Source organism: Euprymna scolopes, chromosome 6 (genome assembly GCF_053919585.1).
Source record: "Euprymna scolopes isolate OS-2025 chromosome 6, ASM5391958v1, whole genome shotgun sequence".
Lineage (NCBI taxonomy): Eukaryota > Metazoa > Mollusca > Cephalopoda > Sepiida > Sepiolidae > Euprymna > Euprymna scolopes.
The window spans coordinates 75916087-75933906 of record NC_136487.1 but is presented as its reverse complement, the minus strand read 5'-3'; the positions used below and the strand labels follow the sequence as shown (position 1 = coordinate 75933906).

The following is a 17820-nucleotide window of genomic DNA, read 5'->3' as shown; positions in this document are numbered from 1 at the left end:
TAAAATGAACCTCCTTTCAAAATTCTAAAATATTTTTCTTTTTTCCAGGTATTTTGAGGGTGTTGAAAAAAATATAGAATCTCATTTTTATTTTTCCGCTGACTGTGTGAGAGAGGGGGGGGAGAGGCATAGGTACAATTTAATCCATTTTTTTAACCTATTAAGAATAGATTAAAATGGATAACTTGTGTTCTACTCTCGTGAAACTTCGAAATTCGAAAATAGTTTTGAGGCCTTTAAGCAGCCGAATTTAAAGCAGTTTCAAGCTTGAATCAAAGTTAAAAGGCAAAAAAAAAGAGAATCCAAGTATTTTCGGTTCATTTTTGGTCTTCAAACGTAATGATAAAACCGTTTTTGTTTTTTTTTTTCATGCGCCCTTGTCGTATAAAAGACCCATAATTTAAGAATTGTCATAGACAAGACTAGAAATAGAGTGGGTTCTTTTTATCTAAAAGACAAATAAAATTGCCTGAGAGGAGATGGGTGCTGCTAAAATACTTAAAACGCACCAGTTAACGGTTTGAGAAAGAAAGAAAAACTACTTTAATTAGAATAGGTGCCGTATAAACAAGCTACAACTAAATTATGAAGATTATATCAAAAACGTAGAGAAATAATAGAAATACATGAAAATCCTGAGATTAAAGCTATATCACGAGACAAATACATCTGAAGTGTTTGAATAATATGAACATAAATTAACTCTACTTTCATATATATATATATATATATATATATATATATATATATATATATGAGATTTTGAAATACATATGGATATAAATATATATATAATTTGGAAATGCATATGGATATAAATATATATACATATTTATATATATAATTTTGAAATATATATGGAAATTAAGCTACACAGATATTGCCTGACGAATCCTTACAAGGATGAAACACAGAAAATTCAGTGTAGCTTAATTGCCATATATATTTTCAAAACTTACTACTTAGCTCAACTGACATATTGAGCACTGTTGAAGAAAATAAATAGAAAATAGGTATATAAAATCTTATATATAATTATATATACTTCTGAGTTTCATTTGGTAAAAGAAAATCCAACAAAGTGGTCCATTATTTAATAATAAGAATGCAATATTTATTACAGAAATTTAGGCCAACGTGATACCTTAGGTTTCAAGCTGAGAGACGGACTCAGTCATAAATCTCATACTGGCATTCTTTGGCCATATCTAAAGAGCAAGCAGTGAGTGATTTAGATTAAATATGGCTGAAGAAAGTCAGTGAACAATTTATAATTAAAACTAAAGTTCTTCCAGCTTGAAACCTAAGATACTATGCTGATCTGGACGTTTGTAATATATATATATATATATATATATATATATATATATATATATATATATATATAAGTGCACACAGCTATATATTTATATAATTAGAAATTCATATCTGAAATAGACCTTTTTCAATTTATGGGATGTTTCGTTAAAATGTATACCTTCTTTCGATATGTAAAAAGCCCAGGAATTGATAGTGTTGATTCCGAAAAGAACACATCACAATATAAATAAATCTCAGAGTAGAAAGTGAATCTTGAGTTTACTTTCAACAATCTCGTTAACTCTCACTTCTTCCCTATGCTGTCTTTTAGTCCTCACGTTCCATGAACGATGTTCCTGACAAAGGGGAAATAATTGCTGTTTTCTCAGTCGACTGTTGCTTGTAGAGGGTGGTAAGTGTAGAGTCCAATCATCTTTATACCATTAATTATCATTCAACTGACCCCTTGTTTTTGAGTGATTTTTTCAGTCTTGATAATTGACGATTCATTAGTAATATTTATATATATATTAGAGAGAGAGGGGGGGGGCTGTTAGTGGAAACTTACAATATGAACAATAATAATAATAATAATAATAATATGAACAAAAGAGTAAAAGAGAAAGAGATTGAGAGAGAGTGTGTAGGAGGGCGGCATAACGATAGCTGTGGTTAATGAAACTGACTGAGTGTGCCAGGTTCGAATCCAGTTCGTTCTACAGAAACTCTTTCACCAAAACCCACATTATTACCTTGTGTCTAATCTCCTGGAGTGGAGATAGATAAAATAAATGACATGCTACGGGGGAGGGGAAATAAAACATCATGCTGACTACTTATTCTTACTATTTTTATGTTTGCAGAAATAAAATCAAAAGTGTCTCGTTTTTCTATCTCATGTTATTCTGCGTACCGTTTTCTACCCCACCTCTCTTTCCCTCTTACTACTACATGTATTTCCTATTAGGGGATGGGGGTCCCCAGATTTATCGAAGAGGGACCTATGTTTTCAGTGGCGTCCGTGTGTCTGTCCGTTAGTCCGGACGATTGCCAGATATCTGTCCTTTAGTTTTTCCTGAAAGTTTGCCACAAATTGTATTTCATTAAATAGATGTACACAGTAAAAAAATATTCCTGTTGCATCCCCAGAGGCTCAAAAGAGGTCAGAAATGGCAAAAAATGACACGTTTTGCCCCATAATTTTTAATCGATTTATTAGATTTTTTTTTTAAACTTGGGGAAAATGTGGAGCCCATTGTTATTAATATAAATCCAGTATGGGTGACCCTGGCAAAATTCTGGTCCGCGTCCCCAAGGATATTTAGTGCTAACAATGCCCCTTTTTGTGGCTCTTTTTTCATATTTCTCAACAAAAACTTGATATGTCTAACTATATAGTGGTTTTTCATGGTGGTCAATTATAATATACATGTGTTAAGGCCTGAAACTGCACTGTTATTCATGTACTCTGGGATTCTGCGTACCCAGGGGCTCAAAAGAAGTCAAAAATATCCCAAAATGACACTTTTTGCCTCATAGCGTTTGATCCATCTATTAGATTTTCCTGAAACTTGACCAAAATGTGGAGGCCATTGTTCTTAATATAAATTCAGTATGGGTGACCCAGGCAAAATTCTGCTTCGCATCAGTCGGGAACATTTAAGGCTAAAAAAGACAACCCTTTTTGGGGCTCTTTTTTACATATTTCTCAAAAACATTTGAAAAAAAAAAAAAGAAAAAAAAAATTTGTATGTCTATATAGTGGTTTTCATACCAAGATATATGGAGAAAGTATGCAAATGTAATACAGGCATAATTGTGTTGGGTTAGACCTTCGCACTTCTCACATTCATCATTTCTCCACTATTTTTTGTGGCACCATCTCACATGCAGCACCAGAGGGGGACCATGCACGCACGGCTTGTTCTTTTGGCATAACCCTCTTTCTTTCCACCTTTTTTTATACTGTAACATGTTTTCTCCAATCCACGCCCACAAAATATTCTTTAGGCTTTTTACATATCTGACGAAGCTAGAGATGTGCACCAAAACGTCATGTGAGCTAAATACAGCCTTATATGAGTGTGTGTGTGTGTGTGTGATTGTATTTTTAGTTGTTTTTAAATGTTAATCCAATGAAACTCCAGTGTTTATAAAATAGTTCTCAATAACAGGTAGAGCTGTATATAGCATTAAATTTTTTTATGGATTTCAAATATTATTGGCTACATATGTGCACACATGTTTCAGTTGTGATCTTGTTCGAAATTCAACTTCCTCAGGCCTATTTATCAACTGAAACTAAGCTTAGGTATGAAGACTTCAGGAAACTAGATTTTGAATGAGATTGCAGCTGAAACATGTATGCACATATGTAGCCAATAATGTATTATATATATATATATATATGAAAGTAACTAAATAGTTGACTCGAAAAGAGAAAATACAATTATTCTATACATAATGCATACAAAAACTAAGTTTATAGCGAAACATGAAAATGAAGGTATGTAGATACTGTATGTATGTAGATATATATTACAATAGATGTTGTTAATGTTCTGTAGATAAAAAATAGAGCAACATAGCTATTCTATGTGTCTGCATATGCGAAAAACATCTTGTGATAGACAATGCATTAAAATTAAGATTGGATTGGATCCGACAAAAAAAAAAAAAGAAAAAAAAGATAAGAAAATATTTAAATTGTTAAAACTTTTTTTTCATTGGTTCATGTACTCGACGTTTCGTCCAATAAAATCATCTTCTGGGTATAGCATGATTGATGAGTGTTGTGAGCCAATATATGAAGTAAGAAGAAATATTTTGTCATACTTATTTATTGCCTCCCCACGAGAGCAAAGTTTAGATAAGAGGTAGGTTTTTTAATGAGGACAATCCAGCTTCCTAAAATGAGGCATTCTCGATTGAGGACAAAAAAAAAAAACTGCCTCAGTCTAGGAGGATTTCTTTGTCACTGATCAAAGAGAGAAAAGATGAAGTATAGTATCAAAACAGATACACTTTGCTTTTGGATGCAAGTGCAAGCTTTTATTTAAATCGTAAAATGATACAAAGAAATATGACGTCATAAAAACTGGCCTTAAAAATAGGAGTGCTTTGTGTTTTTAGTTTGTTATCTATTTATCTGCCTCCCACGAGGACTAGATGCGACACAAGGCCGGTTTTTATGTGGAGATGAGCCAGATATGGGTGCAATGTTTGATGTAATTGGCGGAGATATGGGCCTCAAACTTGGGGATATATCGTCTCTTGATGATCATAAAAAGGCTTATTTGTCTACTTTTAGAAAAAAAAAAAACATTTTTAATTATTGAAAAATTGATTCATACCATTTATCATAAGTAATGATTATCTCAAAAAGAAGGTGGAGGTAGTGAAATCGATGGTGATGCGAGTGACGTTCTGAGTGCCGGTTCCATAGCACTATTTTCACTTATGGATGTTGGCAACCTTCACCTGGTCTCTTCTGTAAGTACCTGATTCTGGGAAGAATCGAGAAAAACCAATGCCAACGACAGAATTTAGCCAGTTAAGAAGTCACGCCATGTTGATTTATACAAATCCATTTTACTAACTAATTCGTTCGTCTTCCTGAATTAACCACTGTTGAAGCATGGATGACTTAAATCGTACGAAGGTTGGCTGGAAGCAAGTGATTAGACAAGTGATTGTATAGAGCGGAATCTAGAGACACTTGACCCGCTGAACAGTGTAAACTGGAGATTTATCTTGTGACAATGCCGGACCCCTGAACAAGGGAAAAGTGACGTTAAATGAGATGAAGAAGAAGAAGAAGAAGAAGAAGAAGAAGAATGACAGATTTGTTTCACTTTTTTTTTTTTTTTTTTTTTTTCAAAATCAGACTATACCCTGAGAAAGGCCTCGTTGGTCGAAACGTCATTCAGATGAGGCAATTAAAGTTTTTAATTTGAGTATTCTGTTTTGTCTAATAATATATTATGTATACTGTCAACTCTGTGTGTGTGTGTGTGTGTGTGTGTGTGTGTGTGTGTACTACTACTACAACTATGAATACAATTCGGATTTAGCTACAAACTAAACAGAACCGTGTTCGAAGATAACAGTGAACATATTTGCATACACATCTATATTTATGTACATAAATACACGCTGGCACATTCTCTGTAAACTGCAATCATACATGTTCATATAAATGTACACGAATATATAAACAAAAAAGAAAATAGTAACGTCTGTCTGTATGCGTGCGTGCGTGTGTGTTTATCTATATATCAACTTGGTTATAGCAGCCAACCATGTTGACTCATAATATATTCTTAAAAGCGAAAGTACCATCCGCCAGTGATCTTCTCTCGGAAAACAATTAAAAACTAAAACATCTTAAGAATGTAAAAACTGGAAAATGGCTAATAGAAAAAAACAAAGTATTTTTTTTTTTTTTTTTTTTGCATCTCAAAGATTATTATCTCTCGAAATAGTGTCAGCATTCCATTGGGTATCATCTTGGCATGGGCACTGGAATGTAGTCCTGAACACACACACACACACACACACACACACAGTGTATAGAATGTCTGTTTAGACTAAAACAGCTTTTATTTTTTTGCTTTTAATAATAAGGATCTCTCTTTTCGGGTTGTTTTTCTTTTTTCTTTCTTTAAAAAAAAAAAAAAAAATCCATCAATCCAAATAGTTTTACTAACTTGCAAGCCTATGTTTATGTAAGTTAGAATTCGGATTTTAAAAAGAAAAAGAAAAAATTACTTTTTGTCTCCACCCTGTCAACAGAAAAATAAAAATGAGATTCTACTTTTTTTATATCTATACTATAATACGTCAACACTGAATGAGATTTTTTAAATTTTATTATATATATATATATATGCCCATGCGTGTGTGTGTGTGTCTAAATTATTGCAAACTTTAGAGTGGTGAGCGGGGGGTTACATTATTATATAATTATATAACGCAAAAACGATCACTAAATTTTTGACCACATAATGTTAGACAGAACGAATAACCATTTTTTGGCCGCCATTTTGGAAATGCAAAACAAAAATTGATTCCTCATTCTGTTCTTCGCTACGTGGCCAAGAACGGAGGATCAATAACGCTTTCTGGTCAGGAAGTGATTGTTTTACATTATATTAAATAAAATCTATAATATTTTATTAATAAATATTATATTTAAAATAACATTCCATATGTTTTCCAGAGTGCTGACGTGTAATAGCACGAAATTTAAAAAGAAAAAAAGCGAAATTTTTATTTTTCTTCTTCACATGGGTGGGGGGGGGCAAAGGGTAAAATTTTCCTGAAGAAAAACTCTTTCTTCTCGCTGAGCATCATACTGACACGCGCATGCGCACTTGTCTTGCTTATTATATAGAGGAGAAATAGATTGAATGAATCTGATTCTTTTCACAGTAGCAGTCGTAGTCGTCGTCTATCTTTCTGCGCACAAAGATTACGCTGATGCATTTTTGTGCAATGCTGTTTCAGATGCAACACCAGCCAGATAGGATAAATTGACAAGAAAAAAAAAGAAACAAGCACCATCCTTGTTTAATATTTTGATTATATCAAATAATAATAATAATAATAATGCAATCTATTAGAAAAAAAAAGAATTTCATTAAATCACAATATAAAAAAAGGCGAACGGTGGGAAGAAGCTCAGAAAATTAAAATAACGTTGAACTTGAAGCGCTCAAATCGAGTCTCTCTCTCTCTCTCTCTCTCTCTCTCTCTCTCTCTCTCTCTCTCTCTCTCATGAATAAATGCTGTATTTTTGAAGCCGTATATTAAATATTGTAACTCAACAGCCTTTTACGAACTTTGCAATAGACATTTCTTTTAAATCAATATAAAAATGAATGCATTATTCACTATAAAGGTTTTGATTCGAAGCTCTAACTTAAGCAATAAAATTCTTGATACCATTTTGCATTTCAGACAGACATTAAAAGGGGAAGCTTTTTTTGCGTAGTATGGGCTGCTTTTTCGTTTGTTTGCTTTGAGAATTGTTGCGTCTTCTTGGTGTTAAACTCATCATCAAAATGGTTGATGCATGGCAATACTTTTGTAGGAATCTGACTAGTCACTTAGTAGACTTGGTAATCATTACAATTAGCGACATAATTTTTTTTTTAAGGAAATACAATAGGAAAATTACTCAAAAACAATTTTTTTTAGTTTACCAACTAAAAAAAATAAAATAAAGCAAATTGATCTATTTGCGTTAAAACAAAAACAAAAAACTTTTTACTAAAAGTCATAAGCCTGTAAAGTTGATTATGAGCTGTTGCTTAACGTAAACAAGTGACTAAACAAAGATGGCTACTTTGCTCCAAATCGATATTTACGCGAACTTTAAAAGCTTATAGCTTTAAATATTATCTTCATTTTTTTTTTACGCAAATAGGTCACACATGAGTAGATAACTCCAAATAATTTTTTTTGGACTAATTTTACAAATGTACTTCCGCTACTAATGTATTAGAGCGCTACCAATTTTAAATATGAATTTGGGACGCTAAGATGGTCGTAAATCCAACGCCTGCCTTTATTCATGTACATTAGAGTTAATTTTAAGAACAAATTTTTCTTTTCTTTCCCACGCACGTTGAGTTTAAATAAGTGGAAATGAAACTGAAAATCTGTCTTTAAAAAAAATTATAATTATTAATTAATGTACACGAAGAAAACAAAAGCAGACGGTGGGTTTGAAAGCATTTTCTGATTGTGTATGTTTTAACGTCCTAAATACATCATTCAAATTGGTACCGCTTTAAGTCTTAAAAAATAAATAAATAAATGCGTAATAATAATTACCGTAGAGATGGGTAAACATTAATATATCACCAGACTTCGTGTTCCTTAACGTAACGAGACTCAATTTTTTGACTCAATTTAAAACAGAAGAGGTGTAAATAAAATATATGGTTAAACTGAACGTTCTACAACTATTTTTAATGACAGACAGTAACACCCATCTACCCCCAAAATAATAACTTGTTTTATTATGTGAAAATAATAATGATAACAGAAGATGTGTGTAGTAGCAAGCACTGATCCATTCAAACTATGATACTGATCGATCAATAACAAAAGAAATCATCATAAAACGAATAAGCAATCAAAAACAAAAATTAAAAAAAAACATTGATCACATATAATAAATACAAATTAGCAACAAAACAAAAACAATTAAAATATTTAAAAAAAAAAACAATGTTTTTAAATCAAATATATTTTGTCCAAAATTGCTGGTGTTTGTCGGTAATATCTTTTTGATTGAGTAATTTTTTCCATTTTTTTTTTCTTTATGTTCAGTGTAAAGCAGTTCAAAGTAGCCACACATATGAAGAAAGGAAAGAAAAACACAATTCTAAAATAAAAACACTGTTACCATGGTAATATTAAATCCGTCCACGAATCCTTGTCCCAAGGAAGGTAATTCCAATTTTGAAAATGAGGTAAAATCCACAAAAAAAAACTGAAGTAGACATGGATTATTATTAAAGATAGAAAAAAAAAATGAATGAATTAATGGCAAAGTGATTTTTTTTTATAGGAATGTCACATCAGTATATTTTTTTTATTTATTTATTTTTTTGTTTTATTTTTATTTTCACTTGGTGCTGGTGGACTGCTGGATTGTCTTGGAGTTATTAAAATTGTTACTGAATGTTGTTTGTGGTTTTAATTTTGTTTATTTTCATGCTGTGTGTGTGTGTGTGTAGGTGCATACATATATGTGAGTGAGTACAAGTGTGTATATATGCATGTGTGTGGATGTATGAATATATGTGAATGTAGGTGTATACATACATGTGGGTTAAAGTCCATGTATATATACGTGTGTGTGTATATGGATAGGTATAGGTGTGTACATATAGATGTGGGTGTAAGAGTGTGTGTATATATATATAGATAGATAGATAGATAGATAGATAGATATAGAGAGAGAGATATTAATTTACCATAACTATTCAAGGTAAAGCTTAACGAATGTTAACATTCAATCAAAGTAAACAATCACATGTTAAATTTCAGAGGCCAGTATTTTATTTTACCAAAATTCAAAACAATTCAGTGTAACTTAATGGCCGTCTTGTGCACAAACAACCAAGAATAAACATGTAATTGCCAGCGTCTTTCATCTTCTGATGAGCTGCATAAATGAAAGATACTAGTAATTACATATTCATTGCAGTTGCAGTTGTTTGTTTATGCATGAAACAGTGAAACACTGAAACAGTTATCAAATTACCGAAATTCAATACAATTCAGTGTAAGATAAAATGAATAAAGACTTTGTCAATGGAATTTAGCATACTATTGTTTACACACACACACACACATATATATGTGTGTAAGATGCCATAGTCAAAATAGTGTTTTTGTTTTTGCTGTTGTTTTTTTTTTTTTTTTTTTTTGTTTATTTTTCTTTTTCATTAGCGAAATCAGTAACCAAACAACATTAACCCAGGATTTGTTATCACTGACATTTGCCAGCGACTCTAGGAGCGTAAATCAAATTCAAAAATGCTTAAAGCAGGGGATCATTTTCCTTCTTGAATGCAAGATCATGTGAATATTCCTCCCAGCTTATGAACACAAAAACACAGATCAGCAGGCAAATGATTCCCAGGCTAAAAACAAAAAACGCAATTCTTTGAAAATTAAAAGAGAAATGTCAAATCCAAATATCTGCAAGAAGACAGACTGGATTTTTTTTGCATCATTTTTTTTTTTTTTTTTTTGCAAAAGCTTTCTTTGTTGGTAATTTTTTTTTTTTCTTTTTTTTTCATTCAATCTTAAGTACGAAATTTTTGACAAAATTTGCAAATTCATATTTGCACAAGCTAAATTTTATTCTTGATGTTGAATCAACATCACACAAACAAAAAATGATTTTATTAACAGGTAGGCGTTCAGGACATATCATGCCTGTCATTAAAAACAGGTCAAATTTTATTTTTTACAATAGGAAACCATCTTATTTCCTTTTTTTATTTTCCAAATTCGAGTCAAATTTCAAATCAAATTAATTGTTAGTCTTAAATTGTATTTTTAATCCGGAAATAAAATTATAATTGTCAGTTTCAAGTAAAAAAAAAAACAAAAAAAAACTGAACTTTCAATTGAATTGTTGGCCCCCATGTTTGAATCAATAAGTTCCATTATATTTAACTACCATTTTTCAACTTTGTATTATATTTGGTACATTTTAATTTCATTTTTTACACTTGCAAAGTTTTAGTGTTGCAGAAATTTGAATTAAAGAAGGGGCTCTTGCTTCAGAATCCTCTTGACTAAGTTCATAATCATGCAAACATGGCTGCCAGCCATTCAATATTTGAATTAAGGATCAATTTTAACCGACGATCAAAGTACCATTTAAGAGCAACAATCAATTTTATTTTTTAAAAAATGTTATTATATATAAAGAAAAACTGGTGGGATTCTTAGGGGGGAAAAATTGAACAAAAAAATATCTAAACTAAGATTTTTTTTTTTTTTTAGAAATTAACATTTTAGGAAATTCGAAATGTGATCAGCAAAATGGAATAAATTCTGTTTCATTTTCAGCTTGTCAGTCAGAAATGGACAGAATGTAAGCTTGGCTATTTTTTTTTGGGGGGGGGGTAAAATTATTAATGGATTTAAATGAATGAAGGCAAAGATATTTGAAAAAGGCATTATTCTCCTTAGTAGAAATTGGGATAGTGTGTTGTTGGTCAGTTTCAGCAAGAAGAAAGAAGAAAAAAATAACATGTGTTCTTTGATATGACAGAGACGCATGAGAAAATTAATGCTTTCATTTGACTTAGCACGAAATGAATCATAATAATTTACATTTGCTTTTAAACTTTAATCCAATTTATTTTCTATTCACTAAAAAACTTAAATTATTTTCTCGTTCTATGTCAGCTATTTTTTTAAATTTATAATTAATGACTGACTCACAAAATTCAAGTCATAAATAAAAAACTTTAAATTGGTGATCAGAAACTTCTGATTTGAATTAAAGTTAAATGACAAATGTCAAATATCGTGGCTCTTTTGTGTTCCTCAGCAAAACAATTTTTATGCGTTTCTATTATATATATATGAACATATTCTTTGTTTTTATTTCTATGGATTCAAAATGGTTATTCTGGATTTTTAAGACATTGATTGTATTTTTTGTTTGTGTTTTTTAGATGTTTGGTTTTGCCCTGTTTTTGTTTGTTTTTTGTTTTTTTGATTTGGTAAAGAAATCAAACTAAAATACAAAAATTAAAAAGAAAACAAAAAAAGAAAACATAAACCCAGAAAAATGATAGCAATTCTGCAAGCTAATAATAATAATAAATGCTGTCGTCTAGGTTTTATATATATATATATATATATATATATATATATATATATATATATATATATATATATATCAGTTGTATCAAGGTAAGCAGCAGAGCCCATTTTGAGTGACTGCAAGAAAAAAAAGAAGAAATATCAGCAATCATTCTGGCAATGTTCCCGGGCACCAATTTGGTCAAGTCGAAAAAAAAAAAAAAAAAAATAGAGTTCAATGGTCGAAGATAAACTGAAGGTATAATAAATCACAAACTCAATTAGTTGAAGATGGTGTTTCTGATCAAGTATGGGTTGTCATTGACAATATCCTTTTTGAGAGAGGTGTACACTGTCGTGTCATTTGCACATTGTTCGGTTCCAGCTGTAAGCCTTTGTTAGGAAAGATTTTGTGGAATAAAATTTAAATTAAAAAAAAATAAAAGATAAGATAGGAATAAATACATATGTTCATTTTTTTTTTTTTTTTTTTAGATGAGTCATATCTATTACCTCTCTTTTTTTTGTTTCCACCCCTAATGGTGTATTGGTTCCTTTCTTGGGATTTTTTAAAAATTAAATTGAATAAATAATTGCAACTCTTTTAGGGATGTATTGTTTTTTTTCTTCAAAATCCTATAAATACTAGTGCTTGTATAGACAACACAAGGAGATGTCCCCCCCCCCTTTTTTTTTTTAAGATAATACATTCTCTTAATTTTATTTTTTTACCGAGATTTTTTTTCTCCAAGATAGAAGTGAGTTTTGGAAGTTATAGTGTAAATTTTTTTACTAAATCCAAAATTTTTCTTCCATTCTTTTTTGTATCTAAAAAAAAAAAAAAGAGTGAAATAATTAAATAAATTAAAAAAAAAATAAATAAATAAAATAAAACATTGTCTACTGCAGGCTCTAAATCCAATTTTGTTGTTGTTGTAAAAATGACATTTTTTAAAAATTTTTTTTATATCCATATAAGTTTTTTTTTTAAATATTGTTCCAAAAGTCACAAAAGAAGGAAAAAAGAAAATCCTGTTTTCTTTCGGAATATCCAACAAGCTTCATTAAATGTCAAGTCAGAGAAATTACTGCGATGAGAGAGTCCACCTTTTTACTATGGCACCTGTCCATTCAAAGTGTGTGAGGGTGGCACAACAGGGAGCGTCACTTGGGAGGCCTGTACTTGTGGGAGATGGAACTGACAATAGATTTGACACCTTTTCGAATGCTGGCACCCAGACTCTTGTTCTGGGAGTTTTGTGACGTCAGAGTCTGGGGGTGAGCATCAAGGCATTTCTGATATCTCAGCTTGCAAGCCGCCTCTATTGTTTTACACAGGGGCCCCGCAGATGGTTCGCAGTGAAACACATGCGCAAAGTACTGGTCCTCGGCTGTGTGCATGATGAAAGCGCAAAGCTTAATGTTGCTCATGGCGATACCCATAAACGACAGGAATCGAACCCGGCACTCATCAATCTTCTTCTCAGGGTTGCTGTGCTCGGAGATAGTGATAGTTGAGGGAGCAATAGCAACATTGACAAACACCCACATCTCGGGTGGAACTTTTGTGTACAAGCTATCAATAGCATTGTTCAGCGTGTCCATGCCACTGGCTTTAAATACCTCCTTGAAGCCAAGGTAATGGCAGCGGATCACCTTCTTTGGTTCTTCCATCGGAGTCGGAAACGAGGCGTTGTTGTAGAGGTTCTGGAAAGTGAGCTTCTGGCCGTTTGGCTGCCCACCACCATTTCCACCGCCTTCCAGGTTCGGAAGATCTGTGGGTCGGTTGAGTCGATTCATGTTAGCGTTCTGCTGAAGGCCCTGTTCTAGCATGATCCGCTTGCAGATATCACGGAGCGTGTTAGCAATCTCTCGGGCCGGTGTGTCGCAGCGGAACACATGACACATGTGCTTTCTGGTAGTCTTGTCTCGAGAGACGTAAGCAAAATCTCGCCCATTGTCGCGTCCAACGCCCCACACACGGATGGTATGGATGGGCTGAATATTTAAGATGGTCTCGTCAATCGGGCTCACTAAACGTAGGCTGTGGTCATCAAGATCCATGTATAGATCCTTCCCATCACCCCAGCGGCCGACGACGTCGTTGAGGTCATTACGTCCAAGTGAAAGGTCCAAGATACACTTATTTACAGCTTTACTGCTCTTAGCTGGACTCAGGTCATCATCGGCAATGCATACCCAGCCGAACGATCTGACTGCGAACCGCACAGGTTCATGCTTTGAGAACTTTCTGACAGGTATAGGGGATTTCTCGGTGCTGGAGCAAAGAGACTGCAGGGATTTTGCTGCATATTTTAGCACATGGCTTTCAAAGGCCTGCAGATGTTCCTCTGTATTTGAACTGGTGCTGTTAGGGCTGGATGGCACCGAGCTCGGTGCTGATGCCTGGCTACTGTCACTAGAATTAGATCTCTTGCTTTCTAGCTGACCAGGAGAAGGCGGAGGTGGAGGAGACCTCTGGATTGTCCCACTTTGGATATGCCAATAATATGGTCCATCTTCATCTTCGTGTCTCTCCCAGCCATGGGGTAGCTGTTCAATGGGGGTGTTCTCCTCAGAGTCCAGTTTATCATCGGTAAGGGTCTCGGAGTTATTTTCCTCCACAGAGTTCTGATCATCATCTTCATCATCAAGATCATCATCTTCTTCTTCCTCCTCATCTTCTTCCTCATCTTCAATATCTTTAACACTGTTGACCTCATCTACATCATCGTCCACTGCATGAACTCCATCATCCTCTTCGATGTCATTGCAGTCATCAAGGCCAAGTTTGTCGTCATTAAACTTCTCGTACCTGTCTCGTTCACCTGAAGGGATGCGGGTAATTTCTGATGGAATGTTCAAGATGTTCTCGTCCAAACGCGTGTCGGGCTGGATGCCGCTGTCGTGAGAATCCGGAGAGTTGATATACTGCTCATTTTTCAGATTGTTGGACTTTTCAAACGAGATCAACTTGGTATTCTCATATTCTTCATCCTCATCAACTTCATCCTCATCTTCCTCCTGACTATAACAAGGATCGCCTTTGTGGAGGATGTTTACATCTGTGTCGTCCAACAGATCGGCCTCGTTGATGTCATCCTGTTCCTGGCGTTCACGCGCCTTGGCCTCTAAGAGGGAGTAATATTCAAGAAAAGTGCGGGGCTTATCTTCTGAAAGGGTGTTCACGTCGCGATTGCACCCGATACCACCTGCTGTTGTCATGCCGACAATTGCCGCTTGCTGCATGCAAATACTAAGATTTTCTTTGATATTTTTCCGGCGCCTCTCATCTTCGTTCAATCTATTGTCCTCTTCTTCATCGTCTTCATCATCGTAATCATCCTGTTCCGGGAAGCCGATCTCCTCATCGTCTTCATCGTCTAATTCATACACACCCATGCCTTCTTCATCATCCTCATCATCATCGTCGTCGTCGTCATCATCGTCGTCGTCATCATCATCGTCGTCGTCGTCATCATCGTCGTCGTCGTCATCCTTATAAACTAGGAGCGGATCTTTCTCCAACTGCTCGTAGGTACCACTGGTGTCGTCATCATCGCTGACTGCATCCTCCGGCCCATCACAGGGGGACATCAGGAGACCGAGTTCGTGCCCAGCCGCCAGAGGGTTGTGGCCGTCAGACGGGCTCAAATCGATCCCCATTGAAGAAAGGTCAAGTTGGGCGTACCTCTTCCGTTGTTTGATCGCAAGCGGCAGCGTATTGTAATGTTGTTGCAAGGGATCCACACGGTCCAGGTGAATAGGCCTGTCGTAATTGCGTCTATCCTCAGCGCACAGGCCGATGTTTTCTTTTTCTTCGTCCAGGTTGAACTGTGCGGACGTTGAGAACGACAAATGGTGAATGTCCAGGTCGAGATCGTCGTTGATGAAAGACGAGGAAGAGATCCCTGTAGTGCCGTTAAGGGTCGTAGAGGTACCGTTCTGGTCGAGTATGTCCCCTTGGTGGTGACTTGAAATTAGTTGGTCCTTGAGGTTTCCGCTGTTGGTGTGTTCCAGGGAGCCGAGGTTGTTACCGGGCCCGCTGCTAGTCGTTGTGCTCGACAATAAATTGCCGATGTTACTGTTGAGGCGATCTTCGAACTGATAGTTCGGGTTCGAAAAACTTAGAAAGGGTTCCGTGTTGTCAACTGGTGACTCCGACATTGTCTGCTGAGACAGGCAAAGCAGGGGTTAAGGACAAGGGTTCGGAGGCGGGCGATACGTGAAAACAGACACGTGTAGATGTAAGAATCAAGGTTATTTCAAAGTGGAATAAAAGAAAACAGAGAAATAGAAAATGTATGTAGAAATATCCACAGAAACTGACAGATGAGCGTTATATTACGTTTTCCTTTTGGACATGGGTGTCGTTTTTTTTTTTTCTTCTTTTTTAGCTAATACCAGGTAAATCTTACCTCGGAAAGGGTCAGGTAAGTTCCCGCTTGGCTATCCTCGTGTCTGGTATGAGGTACGAGGGTAAATGTCCGAGTGGAAATGATATTTTGCCATAGGAAAAGCTCAGTCCGTGCTACCCTGATATAGCAGTCGCAAGCAAGCAGGTTGACTGCAACAAGACGACTAAGCTCACTACACGGCTGCTGTATTGCTTACATCTATGATCATGATGATTTTAATCTCGAACCAAACTGTGAGACAAACATCTAAGACAAAAACAGGGGACTAAAACTCTGTGACTAGTCTCCTTCTACTTGGAATCAAATAAACTAACGAAAATTAATGCTTTTCCTTTTTTTTCTGATATATTTCGATAAATTAATAAAATGTTCGTCTGCTTTCTGCAACCTTATTAATATTATTAATGTTGATACTCTCTAACCCTGACGTCACCGTTTGCACGGATTTTTTTTTTTTTTTTTTTTTTGCGTGTGTCGAGTTGTGGTGTTTACGGAAATGTACGAGAATTGGCGAACGTGCTGGTGGGTTTATAGGAATAGGAAAGAGAGAGGCAAAGTTTAAAGAGGGGGCGGGAAAGTTTGGAGGAGGAAAAAGCACCTGTTGATAGAGTAAATTATTATAGAGCGAAAGAATAGAGAAATAAGGAAAGAAAGAGTAAAAGTTAGAGAGCGAGAAGGAGGAAGGCGACGAAAAGGAAGCGGGAAGAACCGTGACTGAGAAAACAAAGGTTAAAGCGGTTTTTTAAAAGGTTTTTTTTTAGAAACTATTTAGCAATCAAAACCTACAGGTAAACAATAAACATAACATAATCCTTCTTGCCACCCGAGTGAATAAAAAAAATTGAGCAAGGTAAATTTGGACTCATTTATTTACAGAAAACATTTTAAAAAAATAACATTTTATAAAAATTCGAAATGACGACAGAAATTAAATCTTTCATTGTGCGACCACATTTTGTGTGTTTTCGCATCTGCGTAACATGCTGATTATTTTTAGTGCTTGTTAAGATAGAATCGACAGACCGATTTTTTAAATATGTTGTTTTAAGCAAAAACAATATTATATACTTAATTGTCAGGTCGAAAATAGTAATATATCCAAAAATTACGAAAATTCATAGAGTAGAACAAATGCTATTGTGTTTTTAGTTTTAAAAAAAAAGTCGGGTTTGTATTACTGTACACATAGATTCGAAAAAGTTGTCAAAAAAACAAATATATAACAAATAAATGTTATCAAAGGCAAGATAAATTATTTTTCTACCAAACTGGATATAATTTTCGTGTTTTTATTCAATTTAACATGTTTATTCAGCTCGAAAAGCATACAGTGTTTACCGATGTATGTATTGAAAAATTCAAAATGGCGGCCGACTCTCTCTTTAACACGGTAAGTTCGGAAAAAGGTATTATAAATAATAAACTAGACAAAATACTATTAAAAAACCACCGAATATATGTCAAGTTATGTCACGGTAACATATATTGAGCAAATTTCTAACAGTATTTTGTCTAGTTTATTATTTATTACACCTTTTTCCGAACTTACCGTGTTAAAGAGAGAGTCGGCCGCCATTTTAAATTTTCCAATACATCGGTAAACACTGTATGCTTTTCGAGCTGAATAAACATGTTAAATTGAATAAAAACACGAAAATTATATCCAGTTTGGTAGAAAAGTAATTTATCTTGCCTTTGATAACATTTATTTGTTATATATTTGTTTTTTGACAACTTTTTCGAATCTATGTGTACA

The 17820-nt window shown here is 34.2% G+C and overlaps 1 protein-coding gene across 1 annotated transcript in view; it reads right to left on the bottom strand.

Moving 5' to 3' along the window:
* LOC145277714 (uncharacterized) overlaps nucleotides 1–16589 on the bottom strand; it is a 17181-nt gene extending 592 nt beyond the window's left edge. Inside the window, exon 1 of the mRNA XM_080129412.1 lies at nucleotides 1–16589. This exon is cut by the window's left edge and continues 592 nt beyond it. Coding sequence (XP_079985538.1) covers nucleotides 12811–15813 — 3003 coding nt within the window. The 5' untranslated portion in view covers nucleotides 15814–16589 and the 3' untranslated portion in view covers nucleotides 1–12810.
* Between the last annotated feature and the right edge of the window lie 1231 nt (nucleotides 16590–17820).